Here is a 24,642-nt window from a genome sequence, read left to right on the forward strand (position 1 = left end):
ATAATGACAAATGAAATATTCGTAGCTCTTTTAGGTAGAGCTCAGTGATGCTGGAACAAGCTCGCTGAACTTTGCGCAGCTTAATCGAAATGGCTTCGCATGCTCACTCGGCACATGGAGAGCGATGTACCGCAAAAGTTCGTCCGGTAGCGAAAGCAACATGGACTGAGTGTCCCTCGCTCCGTTCTCTTTTGGCGAAGAGTCTTCCGGTGCCTCTGGAGCGACCTCGCTGTGTTGCTCTTCAATGAAGCTCCCTTCTCGCGAGCCTTGCATGCACCAGGTCTCCCGCCACATCGCTGCGATATGTTGGCGTTCTTCTCGTGCCACGCTGTCTTCCTCATCAGGATGCTCTTCGATCACGTGGATTTTCTTCTCATCTTCTTCTGAACCAGTCGATCCCTCCAACCATGAGGCTGAAACTTTGCGGTAGCGATGCACTTCCGCGTCCATAGGCCGGTCGAGCCAGTCGTCCATCTGCTCGTCTGACATCTCGCTCTTTGTACTTCTGGAGGAGCTCCACGAGAACGAGCTTTGCGGTGTTTGTGGTGGAGAGAGGGGAAGACTGAGAGTAGACTCGTAGGTAGCCTGTTTCCAGTGCACGTAGCCTTGCATGCCTTGAATGAACTCCTTGCTGGGCTTCCGGTCTCTAGGCAGAAGGAACTGCTGGATAGGGAAGAAGCTGCCTTCGACTGGCGAGACTGGTGGGGACAGAAAACCACTTGAGATGCGGTCATCATGGTCGATCTCGGTTGTTCGAGTGGCGTCCTGCAAGTTTTCGCGATCTGACTCGGGCGTTGATGTGAGTGATGTTGTCGATACTGCCCTCGTGCGTTCTGCTGAAAGCTTGAGCGATGTTGTCGACAATGCCCTAGTGCGTTCTGTTGATTGCTTGACGGAAAGTACTGGATCCTCCTTCAACGATCGCATGTGAGAGATGAGCTGGTCGTGGGTGTCGTTCAGCCTCTGGAAGAGAGACTTCTTCGGCCGCACAACATGTGGGCGAAGGTCGTCGTACGACATGCCAATGGTAGTCGTCATCCTGATTGAGTTCGGTCGAGTCCTGGAATGGTTCGATTTGAGTCCTGCAATAGTTCAACGTATTAGGTGCGGATCGCGTGGGTGTTTATGTTGATACGGGCATGTTAGGTTGCTTTTTTGTTGTTGTTGTGTTGTGACGGGTGGGACACGGGTACAAATACAACTGAAACTGGGAAACACAGCTGTGCGTCCGCCGGCCCCGCTAACAGTCGCAAAGCAAGGCGGGGCGATCTTCGAATTACGCCAGAAAAACGGTTGATCCATGCAGAACCAGCCGTTCGGTCAATAGTCCAGCGACCGCGGTGAAAGAGCTGATTGGTTCAATGGCGGGTCGGGCTCGCTGAGGCGGGGCGACGCTGTCGTTCGGACGTTCTCCCGATGACCTCAGAGAAAGTTGAGGACCGGGGTGCATTTTTCGCCTACCTTAGCTACATGCACACACATGGACGGAATTTACGTCCACCATTCAGAAGCCGCTGGGATGCATAATGCGCATGTCAGTGACTTTGTTCATGCACCAACGTTTTCATAGAGACAGCTCGCGATACTTGTCACTTCACGACAGAACTCGACATTGCACTCGAGGCGTCCCATGTGATGCGCAACACGATCGCCAGGATGCCTCGGAGAATAAGGTGGAGTAGGTAATTAGCGACGAGGTCCAGACCACATACCCACCGCAATCGATCACATGTGCTCAATTTCCCAAAGTACTCGCGTGAAAGCCGTTGGTAATGAGGCGCTATGAGGCTATTGAAGCTTACCTAAACAGGGCGTCGTTAACCGGTCCGGAACTCTAAAATCCATCAAAATACTTCTTGACATCTGGCCGTGCATCGCATTCTTGAGTATCCCCATCACATTTCGTCTGTGCTTCCACGTTTCGTCTGCATTACGCAGCTCCCCACGAAGTGTCTTGACAGTGCATGAACGACGCGGGTCGCGGAAGCATACCAGACGTCATGTGAAAGAAGTTCTCATCATGTCCGAACATCTTGCACATAGTCGTTTTTTTGTCTTTTTCATAGTTCACTGGGCAACTCCGAGTAGGTCGGTCGGGCTGGAGAAGCAACATGATGATCGAGATTCATTATCAAGATGTTTGTTGGATCTGAGCGCGAAAAGCTGATGACCTTCGATGAACGTAATTCGAAATTTTCAACCGAAGTTCGGTACATGTCAACTGCACTAGCCAACCAGTGCCCAAGTACGTCATCCCAAAGTAGCTAGGTTTCATTTGTGTGTTCGTGCCCAAAGGCTTGGATGCGTTTCTGGGCGAACACATCACGACGCTCTCTGACCACTGCCTTGTCATTACAAACATGAAGTCATGATCTGAGCCTGTGCTGGTTGATGAGCAGGGACATGCAGGTCTGTTATTTTCTTGGGCGAAAAAGAGCAATGAGAGCCATACGATGCTCAGTGACAGCCCAAAATTGGTACCCGGTAGTTGGCGCAATACCGTTGCTGCAGTTCCCAACGCTAACAAGCTAGCGAGCGCGGCACCGGCAATCTACGCTAAAAAATCACTTTCCTTAGGTCTGGAAACCGTGGCAATTGGTTCGGCACTCCGCGACAGAATGGCTGCAGTGGGAGCGGTTCTCATTCGACGAGTATTTGTGAAAACATACACTTTAAACTGTTGACCCCCTATAGGAACTTCCCATAGACATCAACGATATTCTGTGAGCTTCACTTTGATAAAACTCGCCCCCTGAGCGCGCAACATAGACAAGAGATGGTAGTCGTAGCGAGCGGGCAAGCCCACGTCTTCCGTCGCGCACGCGTAATTACAGCCGATGACGGATATGCGGAGAACAGCAAATGACGATACGCGGTTCTGGACTTTTTGACCGCGCGGGCTCTCTAATCAAAATTTCTCCTTGCAGAACGATTTTTCTTCCTTGCGAACTTGACACCCGATCTTCGCAACGCCCTAGCCCAGGATGTGCCTCCGCAATATCCAGGCGTCCAGGTACCCATGTTCTCCTCGCACGCACTGCGCGAACCCAGTGCACGGTTGAGTATCCTCCAATTAGTAGGACACGATCGCTCAACTCGTGAAGATGGCACACGCGCGCCTCTTCGTCCACTTGTAACGCGCCAGGATGGGCCACACGACGAATACTTTGTTTGAGTGCTCAGAGGGCCTCCGGGTCATCATTGATACTTGCCACAAGCGCAGTAAATTCTAAGCTTCATGGAAACAACCGTCGCTGCATTGCTGTGAAACTGTGGTGAGATGCATCCCACCAACCGCTGTTGCCGATCACACATCAAGCCCCTTGATGTCTTTGGGATCCTGGTAGGTCCTGCCCACGTCTCATAGCAAGAAACATGATCCCCAGAAGTGTCAGTGTGTTTTCAGTCGGACTGATCACACCGATCTTGAGTACATCCTGGGGTCCGCATATAACCGTCTCCGCGATTTCTAGCCGGCGGGCGTCATTTTGGAAGTTATCCACGGTGTGCTTGCTTAATATTCGTGCGGGTTTAGGATCGGCGGAGGAGGTGTAAATAGAAACCGGAACATGCAAATAAGACATAGATGTAAATCGGGAAAGCTTCAAAATAAGGTTCAGACAGAATGCAATTGTCTTCCGAAAATGGATAACCCGAAACCGGAGTATACATGTGAGAACGAGATCGAGTATCATCAATAAGTTTGGTTCAGCCGCTGTCATGATGGGGAAGATTCTCGCAGTTCGTTGGGTGGTCGTAACGATCCTTAGCCGCAGCCATCACGAGGCGCCCGACCTAGGTGCGATGACTCTCTAGACTAGGTGGTAGAAACGGAGTATGAACAACACGGAACCTCAATAACATAGCCTGGAAAAATGAGGAACCATAACCGAACGATCTTTGCCATTGACATACGATATCAATACATATCCGCTAAGATGCAACATACCCATACACAAGTACCACCACATACCACTCTGCCCATCTACTGCAACATTACACCTGCCCCTCATCTCACACCACCAAATCCATTACGTTTACCACCTCAGAAGTTCTCACAAGCCTTTCCAAACCTTCTATCCCACAACGGCTGCGGAAACACACCATTATCCAAAAGCTGAAACAGATCCCACTCCCCAGCACTCCCTTCAGTCTTGAAGTTCCAAAAGATCCAACCACGCGTCTTGGCTTCATACGCATCGAGTTGAACTTCAATGTAGCGACGCACGCTATCCTTCCAGTCCTGAGACCACGAGGACACGAAACCGAATTTACCGGCGCACGAATCAATCCAGTAGGAGCCTGGAAAGCTACCTTCCATGCGGGAACCGTAGTTGAAGCCGTTGAGATGGAGGGCGCAGTCGGTAAAGGCGCCGGACCATTCGCCCACGACTGGCGTGAGGGATTAGTTTATATCGATTACATGAGCATCGTGCAATCACTTACTCGTCCATTTGTCTGAGCTGTCGTAGTTGCTGACCTGGAAGGATGGGTTAGCAATCAATGCCTGGTGGAACGGTAGCGGCAGGACTGTAACGTACAGAGTTGCACGTAAGAGCCACGTGTTGGTCGATAGACATGGCGTTCAACCCGGAGTCAAAGATCTGGTACTCATGGTGATCGACCACGACATTGCGCACATCGTTGTCCTGGGTGGTCAGGAAGCCGTTTAGCCAAGACGGGTTCTCGAACCCATCGTGCAGCATAGCAGGTGTGTCGCTGATACCCCGTAGGCTGTAGTATGCATCGTGGTAAAATTGTTTAACCATCTTCTGATCGAGCTTAAGTAGGAAAGGCTCGTTAAGGAACTGGATGGCGACCACGACATCTTGCATCTCTAGTGTAGCGTATTTCTGCTCGATCTGTTTGAGTGCAGCATGAGTGTGGCTCAGACTGTCGGAATCGCCCCAGGCCGGCCAAGATGCAGTATGGCCGCTGTGATCGAAGCCGTTCTGGGATTTGGGTGCGCCATGAAGATCGATGATGATCTTCAGACCAGTTTGTCGCGCCCAATCGATGGCGACGTCGAGATATGGGGCTGCGCCTGTAGTGTAAGGGCCCCAAGGCTCCACATAACTAAGACCGATAGTAAGTATAAGCTTGCATGCCAAGGTTCCATGAAGTCTTACCTCCAGTAACCAACGGGAATGCGTACGACATTGAAGCCAGCATCCTTGATTTTCCGAAAGTCGTTCCAGGAGACGAAGTTCTTCCAATGCGACTTCAACACATTGAAACATTCACTCTGGCCCAACTTCTCGCAAAGCGTCCATTCGTCGTGGACAGGCCAATCGGCTGAGCTGTGATGCTCGAATATCGACGGTGTGATGAACGGCTCAAGGACTAGCCAGCCACCGATGTTTACTCCTCGGACTTTGTCCGTACTCCAATCGAAAGCGACGCTCCGGTCGTGGAGATTGCTGCAAGTACGATCAGCCTACAAGAGCGAGGACAGGGTGGCATCGCACGTACCTCGGCGCGGATGCTACAAGGGAAGTAACAGCAGCCAGCAATGTTGTAATGAAAAGTTGCGTACGCATGCTTGAGTGTATATGGCTATAGAAGTTTCCCTTAGTCGTGTGCCGGCCGAAGTATCGAGGTACAATAGGCCCAAAGGTAGAAAGCAAAATGGCCAAGTGGTGCTGCAAAGACAAACAATTGTTGGAGTGAAGTTGGAAGGGAAATTCAGAAAGCTTATCCGGGTGTAACCCCGTAAGCTTGGATACAAACGTGGTGGATACGTAAATGGTGAAGCATTTGGAAGGTGCAACGTCGCTCAGAAGGACAACAAACGGGAAGCGATTGCCCCAACATCGTATCATGATCAAGGGCAAGTACTGTAGGCGCGCTTTCCAGCTGCATCCATCCGGTTTGGCTCGGTGATTCGAGCGCGTTGAGACAGCAGATTGACTTTCCTAGCCAGCTCTGAGTCGACCGACCCGGAAACCGGAGATTCAAAAGCGCATAGAGACTGGCTTCAATCCATATGTCCCGTCGTCTCATCCATAATAGCCGCGAAGCTCTTAGTCTCACGATGCTTCCCGCTAGTAACAGGTGGAAACTGCGACATCTTCAATCGGAATTCGTCAGACTTCTTTATCGCAGGTGCAAGATTTCTAGGAATCCGTTAGCTGATGACACTGTCGATACAAGAGAACAGACGTACGTGACGTCGCCGCGGACGAGATAGTTGTTACGTTCCATTGCGGCTGCGAGCTCCTCTTGGTGATTGTCGAGTAGTCCAGTGTTGGGCACGACGATAAGTGGGATCTGGTAGCGGAGTGCTTCGAGGATCGAGCCCGAGCCTGGGCTCCGTTAGTCGATAACCAAGTACGTGGTGTATGGGCAATGATACCAGCATGTGAGATGACCAAGCCTTTTGACCGCTGAACTAATTGGAACTGGGCTTGCAACCCGTCTGGGTTGAAATCGATGCCCTCTATTATGAACTCTCCTTTTGATTGGGTCTCCTGGATGTATGCTCGAGCTAAGGTTGAGAACTGCTCGTAGACATCCTTGGCGGAACCGTACTGCACTAAAAGATGTGTAAATCTACTTTCTCGTAGTGTACCCAGACACGAGGGACTCAAAACCGATTCGATAAGTTCAGTGAATGGCGCGGTGGCTCCAGTGGTAACAAAGCAGAGTTTCGAATCAGGCGTCCATTTCCATGTATCGGCCATTGTGAGCGTTATGTTGTAGATTGGGAATATTGGGAGGTCGTAGTCATCAATAAATGTAATTTGACCTGTCTATAGAGCTGTCTTCGAAGCACAGGTCCAGAATGTGGGATCAAGTCATTAGACAAGTTTGTAGGCATGATGGTCGCATTCATGGTGAAAGCGGAGGTCTCTTAGTTCCAATTGGTCTGGCGCACGGTCTCACTTTCCTCCCCCATCGCCAAGCGTTGCTGCATCGCGAAAAGTCGACGACAGCAGCCAATCGACAACCACACTCAATGGCGTCAATACCACGACGACTGCTATTGCAGTCACGGGCATGCCCCTCACGGATACGATCTCGAGCACCATCAAAACATACCTCAGCACAATGGCAACGGCCGCTTTCGACAACGCCCGCACGATACGCAAATGAACCTACGAAAGAGGGCTCTGCAACCGCTGCGGATGCGAAGCCACCCACCGAGACGCTGGACGAACTGAGCCCGGAATTACCTCAGTCATCTTTCTCCAACACTACAAAAACGAAAGCATTCCGGGAGATGAATACGCAAGAACGTGAATCCGCCATGCTGGAAAATCTACGCGCATCCCTTGCAGAAATCGACCCAGATGTCGTCGCCGACGCCCTCCGCAAGGGAAAACGCGGACTACCCCAGACCCGAGACTTTGGCCTAGAAGCAGATGAAGATTTCGACATTGAGGAAGACGACAAGAGGAAGACGTCAACGGGTTTCTGGGCCGAGGGAGAAGAGAGTATGGGACCGGATGAGGATTACTATGGTGATGACTTGACAAGTCATGGTCACGGGGAGTTGCAGCAGCATAGGGAGTTGAGGGAGTATGCTAGGTTGATTGCGTGGGAGTTGCCGCTTTTGAGTCGTACGTTTACTCATCCTTTGAATGTGTATCTGGTGGAATGCGCATACTAACACATAGCAGACCTCGCCCGCCCATTCGAACCCCCAACAGCAGCCACGCCCTTCCGTTTCCGGTACACATCCTACCTCGGCGAATCGCACCCGGCGTCCAACAAAGTCGTCGTAGAATTCTCGCCAAACGACCTTTCTTCCACACACTCTCTGACAGCCGCCCAAGTCTCCAAGCTGATCAAGCTCGCCGGACCACGCTACAACCCTTCAACCTCCATCATCAAGCTCTCGTGCGAGAAATTCGACACGCAGTCTCAAAACAAGCGCTTCCTCGGCGACACCATCTCCGCCCTGGTCAAAGAAGCCAAGGACGGGAAAGACACATTTGAAGACGTACCATTCGACTTCCGCCACCACACGCCCAAGAAGAAGTTTGAGTTCCCCAAGGAATGGGTGCTGACCAAGGAGCGGAAACAATATCTCGAGGACAAGAGACAGAAGACTGCGTACCTTGAGGATCAGCGCGCGGGTAACGGACAGCTTGTGGATGGAAAGAAGGTACTTGAGACGAGTTTGCCGTTGATGAGTGAGGCTCAGCAGGCGCCTGAGCCGGTTATGGTGGGGGGAGCGAGGGGCAAGTCACCAAGGTAGCTGCGTTGATTGAACATGAAGAAGGATTTATCGAACAGTTCTGTATGATATATGAAATGTTGGTTGTACAAAGTCCGCTGGTTTACAGACGGGGGGAGAATACCGATATCCAGTTGCCCAAATACTCCTTTGATTCAATTTCCTGGAAATAGTTGTCCCAAGGGTATATTTAAACCCGTCTTTTGCGCCGAAATGCCTACAAAAACGCCAATTTCAACTCGAGTTTTGGTGCCCTCTCAAGGTAAAAAGTTTCATGTTTTCTAGGATGCGTCCTGGGTAGACTTTGCCAACATAAGAAGGGTCGTCTACTCTACTGCGCGTTCTGTTAGCAGACAGGTCAGGCAGCTTGTCCGGTGCTGGCGCGATTCTTCTTTCTGCTTCCCTTACCCACGGGCGTGTCACCCTCTTCCCGCTTGCGCTTTGCGGGTCGAGAGCTGCCGCCCTTGGGTCGGTAGGCTGTGTCGTCGTCACCGCCGCCGCCGCCGCCGCCGGTCTTCCGTCGACCCTTGGCGGTTTCGGGGGCTGCAGAGTCTTCGTCGTCGTGATCGCGGGGACCTGGTGTGCCGCCTCCAATGTTGGATTCGCGTTTGACCTTGTTTGCGTTGGCCTTGCTCGTCTTGGGCACGGCAGACTTTTCGGAGAGGTTCTCGTGATGGGCGGCGTCCTTGTCTTGAAGGAAGACCTGTGGCTGGTGCTTGCGCAGCCAGTTGTAGACGCTGTCAGGATTGCGCACGGTGAGGTCCTTTTCGCCGAGCGGGGGTTGGGCGGATGCGAGACGGACGGGACGGCCTTGTTGGAGGGACTGGTCGAAGCCAGGTTGCTCGAGGAGTTGGTCGGTAGCGAGGAGGTATTCGTCTTCGTGGGCAGGCGACATGTAACCCGGCGCATGTTCGCTGAGGTCGATGCCCTCGATGGGGTGGTCTGGCAGGTCGGCGCGCGTGGTGTGGGGGACTTTGCTTTCGAGGCTGGCGAGCGACTTGAGCGTCTGCTGTATGGCCTGCGAAGTGTGCAGCTGGTCGGCCTTGGTCGCGTATTCCTCTGGGGTGATGGTGTTGGCGGCAACGTCATCTCTCAGCGCCTGCAGCTGCTGTTTGACGAATTCCGGGCCAGGGCCGACTTCAAGAGAATCCACGGCGGTATCGGCTTGGGAGAGCTGGCGCAGGTCGTAGCGCAGGCGCGGGTTGACGCGTGTCTGTTCGTTGAGCTCGAGGAGGATGTCGAGGATCTGGTCGTTGTTCTCCTGCAGACGGCGCGCCGTGCCCATGGCCTTCCATTCCTGCTTGATGAGGCTGTCGCTGTCTGTCATGGCCTCGTCGAACTTGATGCGCATCTTGCGGTACTTTCGTCTTTTTGCATAATTAGCTGCGGGTTGCAGTGAGGGTGTCGGCGCGTCATATTACCTCCACGACCGCTTGACGGGCTTCTGTGTCGCATCGCCTGCATCGGCTTGGGGTGCATCGTGTGCGAGGGCGTGGGCGTCCATTGGGGGCGGCGCTTCAGATGCCATGGTGTTCTGGTGGTGTGAAGAGGTCGTGTCTCGGAGGTGGTCGTGGTATGAGGTTCTAGAGTTGTATGGTTGCGCTCTGGGCACGGCCTCGGTGATTGCTAGGAACACGGTCTTTGGAGCATCATGTGGACCTGCCACGCCTCCGTCTTCACGCCTGCCCAGTGAGGAAACCATTCCCCTTCCTCCTTTACCACCACCTACACATCACCTAACACCAACTGCAACCGTCTGCCTTCACATTCTTCCTCACCAATCGCTCAACGCTACAACGCTCGGACGGCCCGGAAGGTACATATTGCCTACACAGTAAGACCCTGAAGGCCCACCTCGCCGCCTTGCTCCTTTTGGACCTGACTGACATGCCATTGCCCGCGCCAGCTCTCCAGTAGCACTCCCACGCGACCCGCTACCATCTCTGCCCTCTTCACACCGCCCGGCCGCCCGACGACCCCATCAATACCGCCAAACTGTCACCCATACTCCTCAATCGCACCTCCCGCCTGAGCTTTGCTGGCGACCCGCGGTCCCGCCAGTCAGATCCGCCCTCTACCTACTCCAAAATGTCTCTGGATGCGGCAAAGGACGCGAGGAGGCGACGTAGCAGTAGTCTTGTCTACAAGGAGCCCCCCGAGTCACTCGAGCAGCTGAGCGACCAGTCCGCCCTGCCCAACCTCAACGCAGAGTGGGTCAATGCAAAGGGTGAGCTCACACGGCACTGAGGCGCATATCTCGAGGATATCTCGTCTTCCATCCATGTCCTAGGCTAACACGTTCAGGCGCCTGGGCTATCCACTTTGTCCTCATCTTCTTCGGCAAGATCTTGTTCGATATCATCCCCGGCATGTCGCAGGAAGCATCGTGGACCCTAGTAAATCTCTCGTACGTAGCCGGATCCTACCTCATGTTCCACTACGTGCGCGGTGTGCCCTTTGACTTCAACTCGGGTGCCTACGACAATTTGAACATGTGGGAACAAATCGACAATGGAGACCAATACACACCAGCCAAGAAGTTCCTTCTCAGCGTACCCATTGTGCTGTTTCTCGTCAGCACGCATTATACGCAATACGATTTGACGTATTTCCTTATCAACTGTTTTGCGACTCTAGCAGTCGTCATTCCAAAGTTGCCTTCGGTATGCATTCCATCACCCTCGAGACTATGCTTTGCTGACTCTTCTCCAGCTTCACAGGATACGATTCGCTTTCTTTAACAACCCACCGGACGACGCATAGCCGAGACTTCACCGTAATAACAACCCTTGGTTTCACTGTAATTTGCATGTATTTTTAATACCAGCCGCGAAGGGTCGTGGTCAGATTGAGTAGCATCACCGCGCGGGAGCGGCGTTTTGGGCATATCCATATTCGAGGGAGGCGCTTGATTGATACAAAAGTAGCGGAATTGATTACCTCGCGTGCTCACGTGGAGATTGTGGCTGCTCTAGCTGCATATATCGCACTCGGGCCTGGTGCATATGATAGGGCCATAATACTCCATGAACATGCACTCTCAAAAACTCGTCTCTTTTAATCTTCCTCAGCGTCCGTCAGATCAGATACCCAATCGTGTGGTTCTGATATGCAAGGTGCCACCTCTTTCGGCAGGGCGGTCCGAGCGTGACTGCCAAATCTAGCCAACCTTCGTCATCGATAGCGGATCTCCATGCAGTGTGATCCTTTACATCCAAACGTGATTCAACGCGCCATTAATTCTATTGACGCATTTCCCTGTCGCCATGATACTCGCTGCCTGAGTGTCTTTGTCCACCAACATTCGTTGTTCTATACAGCGCGCCAGTTCCGTACACGCGTTTGCCTTTTCCACTCGACGTCACGGTGATTGTAGGTTACCAACTCTCAAGCCCAAGCTTCACAGAGACTTCGCCTTTCTCAACTCAACCACAAACAATACAAGCAGTCTTCAAACAAACAGGCGAAGCATCATGGTCTGGTCTCAGCTTGAGCCCACAGGGCCGCACGTTACATACGTGACCTTAACCTTCTTCCTCATCTTGTACGCGCTGTTCTCGCTTATGATCCGGAACCGCCTCCATCTCTCAGAACCGCCTCTAGCCACGCTTTTTGGTATTGTGAGTAGCAAACATCTTCATGTATGAAATCTTTGCTCACACGTAACAGATCGTTGGACCACAGGCTCTCAACCTCATCAGACCATATGAATGGGGCTTCTCCGTGAGTCTACAGTAACCATGTAAACGGACAATACTAACCGCCGCAGGATGACATGATCCAAGAAACAACGCGTCTCATTGTCGGAATCCAATGTTTCGCTGTTGGTCTGGAGCTTCCAAATGGTTACCTGCAAAGAAAATGGCGCGCCCTGCTTGTTCTCCTGGGACCCGTCATGATATTCGGCTGGCTGATATGTGCCATGCTTGTCACACTCATCTTTGGAACCGACTTCCAGACTGGGTTAACGATAGCGGCATGTTTGACCCCGACAGATCCCGTTCTTGCAGCTTCCGTCTTGTCAAACAGCCAGTTCAGCACACGAGTACCCAAGCGTATTAGGGATTACCTAAGCGCCGAGAGTGGTTGCAACGACGGCATGTCTTTTCCGTTCTTGTATTTGGGTCTCAGCCTTCTTCTGAAGAATACTGTTGGTGGCGTGTTGAAGAAGTGGTTTCTCATTACAGTACTGTACCAGTGTGTCGGAGGCATTCTGTTGGGTATCGCCCTCGGACACCTCTTCAACGCGCTTTACAGATTCTCGTACAGCCGCGAGTGGATCGGCAAAGCTTCATATCTTGCCTTCTACCTCCTCTTGGCTATCTTCTCTATCGGACTCGCGTCAGTCCTTGGCGTCGACGACTTCCTGGTGGCCTTCTTCGCAGGACGTGGCTTCGCGCATAACCAAAAGGCTCCGACGGAGGAGACCTCTCTGCCCGTGATTATCGACTTGTTGATCAACTCGGCTTCCTTCATCTTCTTTGGTGCCATGATACCTTGGCACAATTTCAACGCCATGGATGAAATTACGCCTCTTCGACTGTTGCTTTTACTCGCACTCATCATACTTTTCCGCAGGATTCCAATCGTATTCATGCTATTCAAGCTGAACTGGCTACCTTCAGTAAAGACTACGGCCGAAGCCCTCTTTGTCGGACACTTCGGGCCAATGGGCGTCGGTGCTCTCTTCCTTGCCATCGAAGCCCGCGCGCAGCTCGAGACCGGTACATCGCTGCCTCTACCACATCCACCCAAAAACCTGCCAATAGATCAACAGCGAACAGTCACCATGATCTGGCCTATCGTTTGCTTCATTGTGCTCGGAAGTACAATGGTTCACGGCTTCAGTACTCTCGCTGTTAGCATTGGAGGCCATTTCGCGCGCAAAGAGGGCGAGAGGGCTCCTTTGATTGGGGCTGAAAGGGAAGGACTGCATGGCATGTTCCATGATGATAGTGAGACTAGCGATAACGAAGGCGATGAGCAGGAGTAGTGCATGACTCGTGGGTTGGAAAGCTGTAAGCATTCGCTCAGCTTCAGGTCGGGGATGTGCAGGCAGATGTATACAAGGGTCTTAAGAAATGGTAGGGCAACGTGTAATGTCATTGCGATTGTCAACACAACGAATATATATATGCGATCAGAAACTGTACCTGCTTGTAGCTTGGCAGCATGTCTAAACGACCACACCGATAAAACAAAAGACCACCAGAAACGCCTTACCGCAACACCCGTCGCTGATGCATTCTCCAAAACCTGTTTACCCATTTGCGCCCCTTTACAAATTCCCGATAACAACCATGAATCTCAATTTGCCGTCCGTCTTTTTGCTTGCGGCTGGGTTGGCACCAGCCAGGGTATCATCTCCTCCGCCACTGATCGTAATTTCGTCCAGCATCAAGGTGCTGCTCTTCCATCCCCAGCTCTGACTGAAGTTGAAGCGGTCAGGCGCGCTTTCGTAGATGCTTAACATCCTTCCACCCTTGGAAGGACTGTAAATCTTGAAGTAGGTTTTGATTGTAGGTCGGCCGTCGACGTAGGGTGGTAGCGCAGGTATGGCGGCTCTTGTTTTGCGCTGTGTTTTGGAGGCGAGTGAGGGATTGATGTAAGCGGCGGCGTCTGATTCGTCATTGTCATCCGAAGTGTCGGATTCGTGTTCAGATGGCGAGTACTGAGCGTTGGCAAAGGAGGGAGAGTCTGTACCATCACCGTCTTGGGGTGGCGACGAAGCCAGATTGTGGAAGCCCCATTGTGGGATGCCGCGGGTAGGTAGCCGACTGCGATGGCGACCAAGACTGCTGCTGGAGAACAGTGGATTACGCAGTCCTAGAGAGCCGAGAGAAGGGTCAGGATCCCCGCCACTTCCGGAAGTGTCTTCTTCTGCAGCAGGATCCATGAACGGAACACGAGTGCCACGTCGGCGATCGCGCCGATCACTACGCATGAGCATTTCGCGCTCTAGTTGACCAATACGCTCGTCGACAGAGCCGTTGTTCTGCTGGCTAAGGCTACTAACATGTCCAGCTTCGTCCACTTCCCGCTCTTTGGCTCTGTGGAGATACACACCCAACTGGATGTTCTTCGCAGAGCGAACTTTCTGAATATAAATGTTCCATAACGAGCCTGCGTAGGATACTGTTCTCGAATATACGCGCTTCTTCTCTTTAAGGAAGCGCGGATTGGGAAACTCAGCCGAAAACCGGAATGGAGGGAACTCGGTATAGGCGATCGGCTTCGGCTGCCCGGCATTACCACCACCAGCAGATATGGGACGTTGCGCAAAGTCCATGCGGGTATTTGGATTCGTCAGAGTTGACGGAGTGGATGCAAAGTCGGTAGCCCATTGTGCATCCTCTGGTTGAATCGTGGCTGACAGGCGTGAAGCATGGCGCTGGAAAGAATTCGAAGTCGTAACAACAGGATCGGCCCCGTTACCAAGGACAATATTGCAGTCTGAGCTTGGAATCCAGAACTTTCGTGGCTTGCCGTTGCCGTCCCAACTATCTGATTCGATATCACCTTCATCGACCGGATTCGTAGACGCTTTCTGCTTTCCTTTATTGGTCAACTCCCCTTCGGTCTTGGTTGCCGCGTTTGCTACTTCGGGGTCTGGCGTCGATTGGCATAGTCCCAGTTCCTGAGCAGATTCATCAGTATTGAGTACCCTCTGGCGGAGAGCCAGCTGCTGCCATAGCGCGTTCGAGATGACCCTTTCAGGCATCACCGGTAGGCCAAAGACGTCACGAGCGTTCCTGATGAACTCAAGCTGCTCGTACTCCATGTGAATGTAGTGGATGCCTTCGTCTAGCAGCACGAGGATGCGCTCAATGTCAGGCAGAGTGTAAAGAGCGAGCCAGTCTGCCTGCGCGTCGGATGAGGAGTGCGCCGTCGTCAGGGCGTTCTGTCGATAGACACCATCGAAGCGAACAGCCATGAGGCGAAGGGAATTGGGTGCCTGTGGAATAGGCCTCTGCCCTCGCTGTATAAGGCCAGCCTCGACGGCAGCTTGTCGTAGGCGGCGGTCGAGAAGACGCTTGGATAAAACCCATCGGTCCCACTCGCTGTCCACAAAGAACCCATCAGATCCTACGAGCTCGCGGATGATGTCGCCTGGCATGTCGTCCCAGTATTTAAGTGGCATTTCCCAGCCGTTCCTGCTCAGCATTGCTTTGGCTGACTCGAGTATGCGGTCTCCAGATCGACCGTAGTAGTTGGAGGTGACTAAACGGATTAGATATGCAAGCGTCTCTGGTGCCATCTGCCGCAGTATGGATTCGATTGCAGAGTCGATGAGATCCTGCATCTCCAGCCAGCAGCCAGTTGCGAACAGACCGATGGCCTCGGCGTCCGACTCTTTGGATACATCCACGCCGTAGAGCTTGCGTATAGCCAACTCAAACGATGCCTGCGTTATACTGGGATCGATCTCCTCTGGATGTAGTTTGACTTCCTTGGATTGGCTTTCGAGCCATGGCTCTGAGAGAGCGGTTGTAAAGAAGGGCGCGCGGTCGAGAATGAGACGGTGCAGGGGATATCGCTGGCCAAAGGCGATGATTGTAATATCCGAGTGGCGTCCTTCGAGCAGTCCGCGGGTATAGAGGTGATCAGGAAGTGGTATGGCTTCGCCTGAAGCTGACAATGTTAGCGTCTACCCAACCAGATGTCATGAAAGTCGTCACCTCGCAGATACAATGGTCCCGTTGCATTGTTGTAGGAAGGTGCCCTGGTTCCTGGCATGGCCGCGCTCTCGCTAAACAGCCTGCTGATGTCGGTGCGAACAGAATGCTCAGTTTGCATCAGGTCCAGGGTAGTGCGCCTTCTACCTGGCTCTTCGAGTGGGGTATTTGGATCATCAGCGCTCTTCTGGGCTCGGTCAATTTGCGTCTGCAGCTGGACTATGGGCGGTCGGTCATCCGAGATGTGATTTCTGGAGGCGCGCGATGTCATGCTGGAATAGTTGGCCAGTGATGGCATGGAGCGCGAGTAGCTGAGCGACCTAGAGTGGTTCACGTGGGCCCTAGGGCTACCCGTGAGGTCGGAAGGTGCCGAGGGTGGTATGGCGGGTACATTGGGTGAGAAGAGGCTGACGTATGGGGTGCTACTCGAGCCTGCGCCGCCCTCTGTCCCATCTCCCTCACCCAAAGGCCATGTCTCGCCGCGACTTAACCCACCGGTTTGCGGTTTAGCGTCATGATCGAGGTTACTGCATCCGTGGCCTGTGGGTGGCTGATCGTCGGGGTCCATGCTATGCTACAAGCTGCTTTTGAAGTACATGGGTCGTGATATTTGACGACGACTGAGTATGCGACCAGAGCAGGTGGGGTAACGCAGTGCACGCCGGGTCTAATAACACGGGGTGGTCACGCACGCAGTGGAGAGAAGGCAGAAGGCGGAAGTCATGGGAGAATGGAAAGATAACGTTAGCAAAATGCGGTGGAGGCTGGGCGCATCACGCTGCCAGCACGGCAAACGCCAAATGGCGATCTTCACTCTGAGGGGTCCGGTGATGCAGTTGCGAACCTGCGGAGTGGGTCGTCGCTTCCGCCTGTCAACGGCGGTGGATATGCAGGGCTCTTGCTTGGCGCGCCTCCGGGCCATCGAACCACCGAAAAGCCAAAGTCGATGACATGATGACTGACTAACCTCCTTCTTCCTCGACAATTGTCGCTGTAATGGCTTCGATATACCAGGCATTCCCGCAGCTGCGGACTGCTGCTCCACGCCTCTCACGACGACTCTTCGTATCCAGGCCATGCCTCAATTCGCCGATTCGATCCGCCGTCTCCGCTTCACGATCTTCATCCCGGCCCTCTGTCCTGCAATCGGTGAGGTGGAAATCCACCCAGCCTCTCCGCAATACCGCGACTATTGAGGGAACGAATGCGGGAAGGACGATACTGGCCGAAGCTGCGGCCAAGACTGAGAGCCAGTCGAGCAGCTTCCCCAAGACAACCTCCAAGAGCGTCGCATACTGGCTGCTGGGGAGTGCTGCGAGCGTTTTCGGTATAGTCGTCTTCGGTGGTCTGACTCGTCTCACAGAGTCTGGGTAGGCACCAACGTCACCCCAAGTATCGCACCTGCTAAGTTGCACAGGCTGAGCATCACCGAATGGCGTCCTGTTACCGGCTCCCTCTGGCCCATGAGCCAGGCCGAATGGGACAGCGAGTTCACCAAATACAAGGCGTCACCTGAGTTTCAGCAGCTCAATTCGTCCATGGATATGGCCGACTTCAAGCAAATCTACTTTATGGAATGGGCTCATCGTCTCTGGGGTCGTGTCATCGGCGTCACTTTCCTCCTACCAACCGCTTACTTCATCGCACGTCGCAGGGTAGCGCCCTCAATGGCCTGGAAGCTCGTCGGCATCTGCGGCATGATCGGCTTTCAGGGTGTTATTGGCTGGTGGATGGTCAAGAGTGGACTCAAGGACGACCTCTTCGAACCTGGTAGCCATCCTCGAGTCAGCCAGTATCGCTTGACTGCCCATCTTGGTGCTGCTTTTACCGTCTACTGCTCAATGGTCTACACTGGTCTTTCGATTCTCAAAGAGCATCGCATGCTGGCAGACCCAGCCAAGGCTGCTGAGACTATCAAGGCTCTGCAACATCCTGCTCTCCGCATCTTCAGGCGCTCCGTCTTCGGTCTTACTCTTCTTGTCTTCACTACTGCCATGTCAGGCGCTCTGGTTGCTGGTCTCGATGCTGGTCTCATTTACAACGAGTTCCCATGGATGGGTCTTGGTCTCGCTCCACCCAAGAAGGAACTCTTCGACCCCTTCTACAGCCATGTCCCAGATCAGTCGGATCTTTGGTGGCGCAACATGCTTGAGAACCCTTCTTTCGTCCAGCTTGATCACCGTGTCCTCGCAACAACTACTTTCACTGCCATCATGAGTCTATTTGCATACACTCGCTTTGGAAAGGGTGTTCGAACCAAACTCTCCAAAGACCAGCACAAGGGCGTCCAAGGATTGGTTCATCTCGTTACTCTTCAGGTCACCCTTGGTATCAGCACGCTGATCTACATGGTCCCTACGTGGCTGGCTTCCGCACATCAAGCCGGCGCTCTTGCTTTGTTGACTGGTGCGGTCGTTCTGTGCAGCAGGATAACCATGCCACGTCGCGCTATCCTTCGCCAGATCATGAAGCCACAGGCTCCTACAACACATGCTACCCCCCACATTAGCTCACGACTCGAGGCCGCAAAGGTTGCCGAAAAGTCATTGTAGAATATATATCTGCTCAATCGAACCCAGAGCATGTAACATAGCGGTGTACAGAATGTGTCACCACCCTGTACGATATGTAGGTACGAACAACATATAGAGTATATCACCTTTCCTTGATTGCCATGTTCATGTGGTCTTCGCCTCTTTCACAACACTCATTCGCGAGCTATATAGATTTCGAGTACGACATATCCATTGGATAAATTGTAGGTAAGCATGACCACTGACATTGGGCACGCTCACTCGGTTAATTCGAGCAACCACGTGACCTTGTAGACAAGCATTTACATCTATGATGAAAACACTCCGAACTCACGAACACCAAAACTTTGGCATATTGAAATTGCTGAGTGCCATGCGTTTTGTGATGGCAGAATACGAGTTATATCAATATGATCATGTCTCAACACTGACATTGTTGAGAATCTCGGTTCATTTCGCTTCGAGTAGATTGTCCCATTGAGACGGTTCGCGATTTCCGCGCGACAAATCACGGTGCTTGTTGTCATTCATGAAACGAATGCATGCACGTTCAGGCCACCAACACCTGTGGCGTCCGCGCTAGAGTGAGAGAAGCGTAATTGTGGTAGGATTTGGGAGATCCTGGGGTGGGATGTAGTTAGTAGGGTGTCTCAAGCTCCTACTTCAAAACATGCTCCTGCCTGAAGGATCTCTGCTGGGTCTTTTGGCCCCAATGAGCAGGGTATTGATGGATCCCTGTCTGGCTATTTTGGCCACACCCTCGTGGCGCCAGCCGTGCTATATCTTGTCGCGACTCCTTATCGAGTAGTAAAGCTGTCAAAGTTTACCTACAACATTTACATCCCGAAGAACTCAGGTCGAAGCCACCAGACCCCACTACCATTCCGCTCCAGCACTCATGGCCCCGAAATTAAGATCCCGCGGCAATGCACAAGGCTTGCAAACTGTTACTAGTAATGGAAGTAAAAGAAAAAGAAATGGAACGTCAGATGCACAGTCGAAATCAGTACCAAAGAAAAGGAAAGGAAAGCAGTCAGTAGTTGCTGTTCCAGACAAACCAACAGACTGCCAAAAAGCTGTTGTTGACGAGGGGATCATCAAAGATTTCCGCATCAAGTTTCATCCACAGCCATTTTGTCCACAGGAACCTGGAAATGTTCCCAAGGAGCATCAGACAAAGTTCAAGCACATTCAGCAACTAGGCCAGATGAAATACCACTCGTATGCATTACAACCTCGACCTGACATCGCCAATAAGCCATGGGAGCTTGATAACAAGATGCGAGCTAAGCGTCTTACTCAGAAGGCTGCCAAGGCGAGAAGTGACTACCTGAACGAGGATAGCTGGCGAATGGCACTTGAGAATGACGTCTTTGAACGTTTTGAAATAGAAGTTGCATGGTATGATAAATTCCGAGCTCAATCTGTTCCACGTTTCGTATGCTGATGGAAGGTAGCCAGCAGTGCCGCAAACGTCTGTGGGAATCCCACATCCAGGTTAACCCGGCAGAAAGCAATAGTCGAACAACGAACCTCGCAGAGCGTCAAAAACATCGTTCAGTATGCAAGTGTGAGCCATTGTCAAGACAGTATAGCATGTGAGTTGATAGATTCACTATGCAAACGAATTACAGCTAATCATGTGCCTAGTTTAAGCACAGGACTGAGCGACATATTCTCTACTCGTATTGGCGAGCGAAGTGTGATCCAGGATGACCCCGAAAATCACCATCGAATTGAGATGCAGCCTGATCGAATCTATGGCCTGAGAACCACGGATGCCATGGAGAGGATTCTGGAGCAACCGCATGTTTCTCACTTAAGAGAAGACCCTGAGATCGATGATGTTTTACTAAACAGATTGACTATTAGCTGCAATCCAGACAGTGGTGGAGGAGCCTCGATATACCCTTTCTTGGTGATGGAGGCTAAGAGCCTCAAAGGCGGAAGCAACTTCCAGAAGATTGAGACGCAAACGGCAGTACCCATACGAAATCATCTGTACCTACAGCTCAAGCTCCACGATGACGAATTAAACAAGATGCAGATACCAGGAGGCCCATTAGCCTGGTTTCTTGCGTATTTTGGTGAGACGTGGAGGGTATATGGATGTTACGTCACAAAATCTAGTCCGAACGCTCTGCCCTATTATGTAAGTTGACACAGACTCTTCGACGCGTTTGCTGACATGGCGGCAGAACATCGTTCGCCTATGGCAAGGGAGTATCACTGGCGACGACGAAGCACTTCAACTAGTCCTGATTGTGGACTATATTGTTGACTGGGCGCGTGATATCTACCGACCCAGTATCATGAGACAACTGATGTCTGTAGTAGACCAAGGTTCGCAGTCGGCTTACACGATCATCGAAGAACCCGACATTCTCTCGATACGTGATTATGCAAACTCTTGGTATGGTGGTAGACCTGTCGCTACCATTAGCGGAGCTGAAATAACTGGGGTGCCTGCCGAATCAGCCTTCGATGCAATGGACTCCACCATTGAGTCTTCTCTTGAGCCCCTCTTCGAGAGCACAGGAAAACATGTTGATATCAGAGTCTGGGAAGGCGCCAAGTATGAGTCACGAGTACGAGGGCTGTATGTCACCGGAAACGACGCTGTTGCCGAGACACATCTTACGACTAAAGGCTACATCAGATTCAACACGGTTCATATGAGTCGCTGTTGGTTCCTCTTGTCACACCCCCAAGACATCAAGACCATTGAACAGGCTTGGACAGGGAGCCAATGTAAGAGGCTGAAGCCTTGGTTAGTAGTACTTGGCCTGTGGCCTTCGTTATAGCTGGTTGGGATAGGCTGCAACCCTCGGAGCGTTGTCGGGGCTTCATCGGCGCTCCACGGACCCTTAGAAGTTTCTCGAACCTAGCACTACGTGATACATAGACTCAGCGCAAGCGTAGTGTAGCTTCTCTATCGAATTCATTACTGTTATACCTTGCACTTATGGTCAACCCATCGCACCCTTACAATTGAATTCGATCCTTCTGTAGCATCCGCTACGTCGAACTAGCCTCTTTGGAGTAACCTCCATAGCAGTGACGACCGAAGCCCCTAGAGCTACATCTAGACGGACGCCTTTAGAGCGATATATTGAAGATACTGAGTGATCAAAGAACCGATCTCAGTTAAGCCGTTTCGAACCCACCGAGGGTTAACGAAGAGCACTTGCAACTGGCTGCAGTGCTACACAGCTTGGTACACGTACAAGCACCCGGAAATATAGAACGGTCCACCGAGGATCGTTGGATAAGCCTGCCATCGTCGCGGACATTAGGCAGCACCAGAAACCGAGAAAGGTCTACCGAAGACCGTTAGATAAGTCCACTACTCAAGGCGTGGCCCAAGAAATCGACCTACCTACACTGGCACAATGGCAGCGCGGATGCCTCTGCAGTAGGGCTGGCAGTACAGATAACGCAACTGTACCACGACGGTGTAAGCAATGAGGAGATACGAGGATCTCTCCAGAACCTATGTAGGGCCCAGGGGATGGATGAGCCTGCAGTCCAGGAAAGAGTACAGGAAGCTTTCCATATCTGAGTACGATGAGAACTGCGCTGCAGAGGGCTGGTTCAAGCAATGTCTCTACTCCCCAGAGCAATGAGGATTCAGCGCCCATGGAGACAGGAGACCTACATCTTCCAGCCACTACAGCTACAACTACAACCATAAACCCAAACGAACAGCCGCCGGCATGGCTAGCCACCCTTCTAGCTGCGATACAACCCGCAAACACCGTTAATACCGCCGCAAAGCGCCGCCGACAGCCTGACCGGACATGTTCGATGGTACAAGGAAGCAATACCAGGTCTTCCACCAGCAGCTGACAGCTAAAGTGGAAAATGACAAGAATGATTTCGAGAACGATAAGATGGCATGTGATTATGCCTTCACGAGACTCAAGGGAACAGCTGCTACTCTGACCCTGATACATAAGCCAGATGAGAATATCTGGCAAATGGGATTTTAACCAACTTCTTGAGTTCTTTGATCAGATGTTTGGAGATCCACACAAGGAGGAGAGAGCTCGTGACAAGCTTTGGTCTATGTCGCAAGGGAACAAGAACATCCGTAGCTACGTGATGGACTTCCGGGAACAGTTACTGCTTTCCAACAGCAGCCTGGACGAGAATACGAAGATGATGATCTTCAGAAAAGGCCTCGCTTACAAGCTCCAGGACAAGCTTGTAGGCCTAAAGAGCAAGGATCTAGAGGAGCTACAGAGCAGGGCAATCGAGATCGCCGACCAGCTGTATCGGATGGACTTGCATACCAAGGGAACCAAGAACCGCCGTCGGGAAGACAGATCCCTAAACAAAGAACACGGAACAAGCACCGTTCTCCTTCCCCAGTACTAGAGGATAGAATGGAAGGTGTAGAATACACAGGGAGATCCGGGAGGCCCCGCCGACTCAGCAGCTCTGAGTATGACCGATTACGCCGTGAAGGACGCTGCTTTAACTGTAAACGTAGAGGACATGTGTCTGCTACTTGTGCAGAGGATAAAGGTTTACCTGAGAAGAAGGGAAAGAACAAAAAGACAGCTGTGCTAAAGGCCTCTAGCTCTAAGACTACAGAGCAAAGGAAGAGCAGGAAAGCCCAGAAGGAGGAACCAAGTAGTGACGAGGAATTAAGTAGTGTGGATACCCTAGAAGAAGACAGCGACTCGGGAAAAGACTAGCTCTGCCCAAAGTCACCGGCAAGAGCTGCATGTAAGTCAGCACAATTTGGCAAAGAGTGGGCATCCTTTAAGAAGGACATGGGCAGCAATGGGATTACTGTCGAGACACTAGTTGACCAGCATACCTTTGCTTCAACCTTAATTGACACTGGAAATCTCTCATACTCTCTTATAAGCCCCGCCTTGTTAAACGTGCTGGTTTACAGTGCCTACCTATCTCCCCCCGCGTGTTGGAAGGAGTTACCGAAGAGCCTGGGACTATTAGAAGAGTCGCTAGGCTTACTATCGACATTCAAGGCTACAAGGACACTATATGGGGATACGTTGCGCCTTCACACCCAGGGTATGATCTTATACTTGGACGCCCGTGGATGAACAAGAGACAAGTTACTATTGCTCCATCGAAGAAGTCTATCTATATCCATTCATCACACCAGAGGATCCGCCTTATTAGCACAGAGGACCGCCCTATCCCGAAGGACCTACGGCTGAAGCGCATTGGTGCAACAGCTTATTACACGTACATCCGGCGCTCGAAGAACGACAAGACAGTACAGATATTCGCAGCCTCTCTTCAAGACATTGAGAAAGCGTTAGCCCCAAAGAAGAAGGTTGATGTTATGTCTTATCTTCCTAAAGCACACCAGCACATGGCCTGGATCTTTGACCCCAAAACAGCTGCAAAGATGCCTCCTCTGCGCGGACCGGAGATTGATCATCGGATTGAACTAGAGAAGGATGAGAATGGCAAGGAAAGGAGCCACCCTGGGGCCCTTGTACAACATGAGCAGAGGAGAGCTCCTAGTCTTACGCAAGGAATTGATATCTCTCCTCGACAAGGGATGGATCAGAGCAAGCAGCTCCCCAGCTGCCTCCAGTGTTATTCGCAAAGAAGCCAGGAGGAGGGCTACGCTTCTGCGTAGACTATAGAGCTCTTAACGCAATCACCAAGAAGGACCGATACCCGTTACCCCTAATCCAGGAGACCTTTAACAACATCGCTAAAGCAAAATGGTTTACAAAGATTGATGTATCAGCTGCTTTTCACAGGATAAGGATCAACGCGGGAGACGAATGGAAGACAGCCTTCCGCACCCGATTTGGATTATACGAGTGGCTAGTCACCCCTTTTGGTATGGCAAACGCACCTAGCACCTTTCAGCGGTATATCAACTGGACGCTTCGTGAGTACATGGACGACTTCTGCTCAGCCTACCTGGATGATGTCTTGATCTACACCAACGGTACCCTGAAGGAGCACCAGCAAAACACAAACAAGGTCCTTGAGGCCATGGGCAAAGCTGGTTTACCTTTGGATATCAAGAAATGCGAGTTCGACGTTAAATGTACAAAGTACCTTGGGTTTGTGATTGAAGCTGGCAAAGGACTGAAAATGGATCCTGACAAGGTTAAGGCTATTAAGGAATGGGAACCCCCAGTGAACGTAAAGGGAGTGCGCAGCTTTCTAGGATTTGCGAACTTCTACCGACGTTTTATCAAGAACTACTCAGAGATAGCAGCTCCACTTACAAGGTTAACTGGAGATG

At 51.9% G+C, this 24,642-nt stretch overlaps 10 protein-coding genes across 10 annotated transcripts; 5 read left to right on the forward strand and 5 right to left on the reverse strand.

Moving 5' to 3' along the window:
* Positions 1 to 30: 30 nt before the first annotated feature.
* ALTATR162_LOCUS5241 (uncharacterized protein) lies at positions 31 to 1,038 on the reverse strand (the record flags this gene model as incomplete). The annotated part of the gene is made up of 1 exon (XM_043312860.1): positions 31 to 1,038. One exon carries the CDS (start codon positions 1,036 to 1,038, stop codon positions 31 to 33), a length of 1,008 nt encoding a protein of 335 aa, XP_043168795.1.
* A 3,007-nt stretch (positions 1,039 to 4,045) lies between these two features.
* Positions 4,046 to 5,540, reverse strand: ALTATR162_LOCUS5242 (uncharacterized protein; the record flags this gene model as incomplete). Its single annotated transcript, XM_043312861.1, has 5 exons — positions 4,046 to 4,392; positions 4,447 to 4,480; positions 4,542 to 5,076; positions 5,130 to 5,420; positions 5,473 to 5,540. 5 exons carry the CDS (start codon positions 5,538 to 5,540, stop codon positions 4,046 to 4,048), a joined length of 1,275 nt encoding a protein of 424 aa, XP_043168796.1.
* Positions 5,541 to 5,977: 437 nt separating this feature from the next.
* ALTATR162_LOCUS5243 (uncharacterized protein) lies at positions 5,978 to 6,683 on the reverse strand (the record flags this gene model as incomplete). The annotated part of the gene is made up of 4 exons (XM_043312862.1): positions 5,978 to 6,116; positions 6,167 to 6,305; positions 6,356 to 6,535; positions 6,587 to 6,683. 4 exons carry the CDS (start codon positions 6,681 to 6,683, stop codon positions 5,978 to 5,980), a joined length of 555 nt encoding a protein of 184 aa, XP_043168797.1.
* Positions 6,684 to 6,958: 275 nt separating this feature from the next.
* On the forward strand, positions 6,959 to 8,203 carry ALTATR162_LOCUS5244 (uncharacterized protein; the record flags this gene model as incomplete). The annotated part of the gene is made up of 2 exons (XM_043312863.1): positions 6,959 to 7,562; positions 7,623 to 8,203. 2 exons carry the CDS (start codon positions 6,959 to 6,961, stop codon positions 8,201 to 8,203), a joined length of 1,185 nt encoding a protein of 394 aa, XP_043168798.1.
* A 337-nt stretch (positions 8,204 to 8,540) lies between these two features.
* Positions 8,541 to 9,710, reverse strand: ALTATR162_LOCUS5245 (uncharacterized protein; the record flags this gene model as incomplete). The annotated part of the gene is made up of 2 exons (XM_043312864.1): positions 8,541 to 9,549; positions 9,604 to 9,710. 2 exons carry the CDS (start codon positions 9,708 to 9,710, stop codon positions 8,541 to 8,543), a joined length of 1,116 nt encoding a protein of 371 aa, XP_043168799.1.
* A 560-nt stretch (positions 9,711 to 10,270) lies between these two features.
* ALTATR162_LOCUS5246 (uncharacterized protein) lies at positions 10,271 to 10,945 on the forward strand (the record flags this gene model as incomplete). The annotated part of the gene is made up of 3 exons (XM_043312865.1): positions 10,271 to 10,409; positions 10,487 to 10,845; positions 10,895 to 10,945. 3 exons carry the CDS (start codon positions 10,271 to 10,273, stop codon positions 10,943 to 10,945), a joined length of 549 nt encoding a protein of 182 aa, XP_043168800.1.
* Positions 10,946 to 11,655: 710 nt separating this feature from the next.
* ALTATR162_LOCUS5247 (uncharacterized protein) lies at positions 11,656 to 13,175 on the forward strand (the record flags this gene model as incomplete). Its single annotated transcript, XM_043312866.1, has 3 exons — positions 11,656 to 11,802; positions 11,852 to 11,905; positions 11,952 to 13,175. 3 exons carry the CDS (start codon positions 11,656 to 11,658, stop codon positions 13,173 to 13,175), a joined length of 1,425 nt encoding a protein of 474 aa, XP_043168801.1.
* A 285-nt stretch (positions 13,176 to 13,460) lies between these two features.
* Positions 13,461 to 16,426, reverse strand: ALTATR162_LOCUS5248 (uncharacterized protein; the record flags this gene model as incomplete). Its single annotated transcript, XM_043312867.1, has 2 exons — positions 13,461 to 15,814; positions 15,862 to 16,426. 2 exons carry the CDS (start codon positions 16,424 to 16,426, stop codon positions 13,461 to 13,463), a joined length of 2,919 nt encoding a protein of 972 aa, XP_043168802.1.
* A 428-nt stretch (positions 16,427 to 16,854) lies between these two features.
* Positions 16,855 to 18,410, forward strand: ALTATR162_LOCUS5249 (uncharacterized protein; the record flags this gene model as incomplete). Its single annotated transcript, XM_043312868.1, has 2 exons — positions 16,855 to 17,228; positions 17,276 to 18,410. 2 exons carry the CDS (start codon positions 16,855 to 16,857, stop codon positions 18,408 to 18,410), a joined length of 1,509 nt encoding a protein of 502 aa, XP_043168803.1.
* An 880-nt stretch (positions 18,411 to 19,290) lies between these two features.
* ALTATR162_LOCUS5250 (uncharacterized protein) lies at positions 19,291 to 21,120 on the forward strand (the record flags this gene model as incomplete). Its single annotated transcript, XM_043312869.1, has 5 exons — positions 19,291 to 19,793; positions 19,850 to 19,990; positions 20,043 to 20,544; positions 20,591 to 20,991; positions 21,042 to 21,120. The coding sequence occupies 5 exons, from the start codon at positions 19,291 to 19,293 to the stop codon at positions 21,118 to 21,120; spliced, it is 1,626 nt and encodes a 541-aa protein (XP_043168804.1).
* Positions 21,121 to 24,642: the final 3,522 nt, after the last annotated feature.

This window comes from Alternaria atra, assembly GCF_907166805.1.
Source record: "Alternaria atra isolate CS162 genome assembly, contig: 25, whole genome shotgun sequence".
Taxonomy (NCBI): Eukaryota; Fungi; Ascomycota; class Dothideomycetes; order Pleosporales; family Pleosporaceae; genus Alternaria; species Alternaria atra.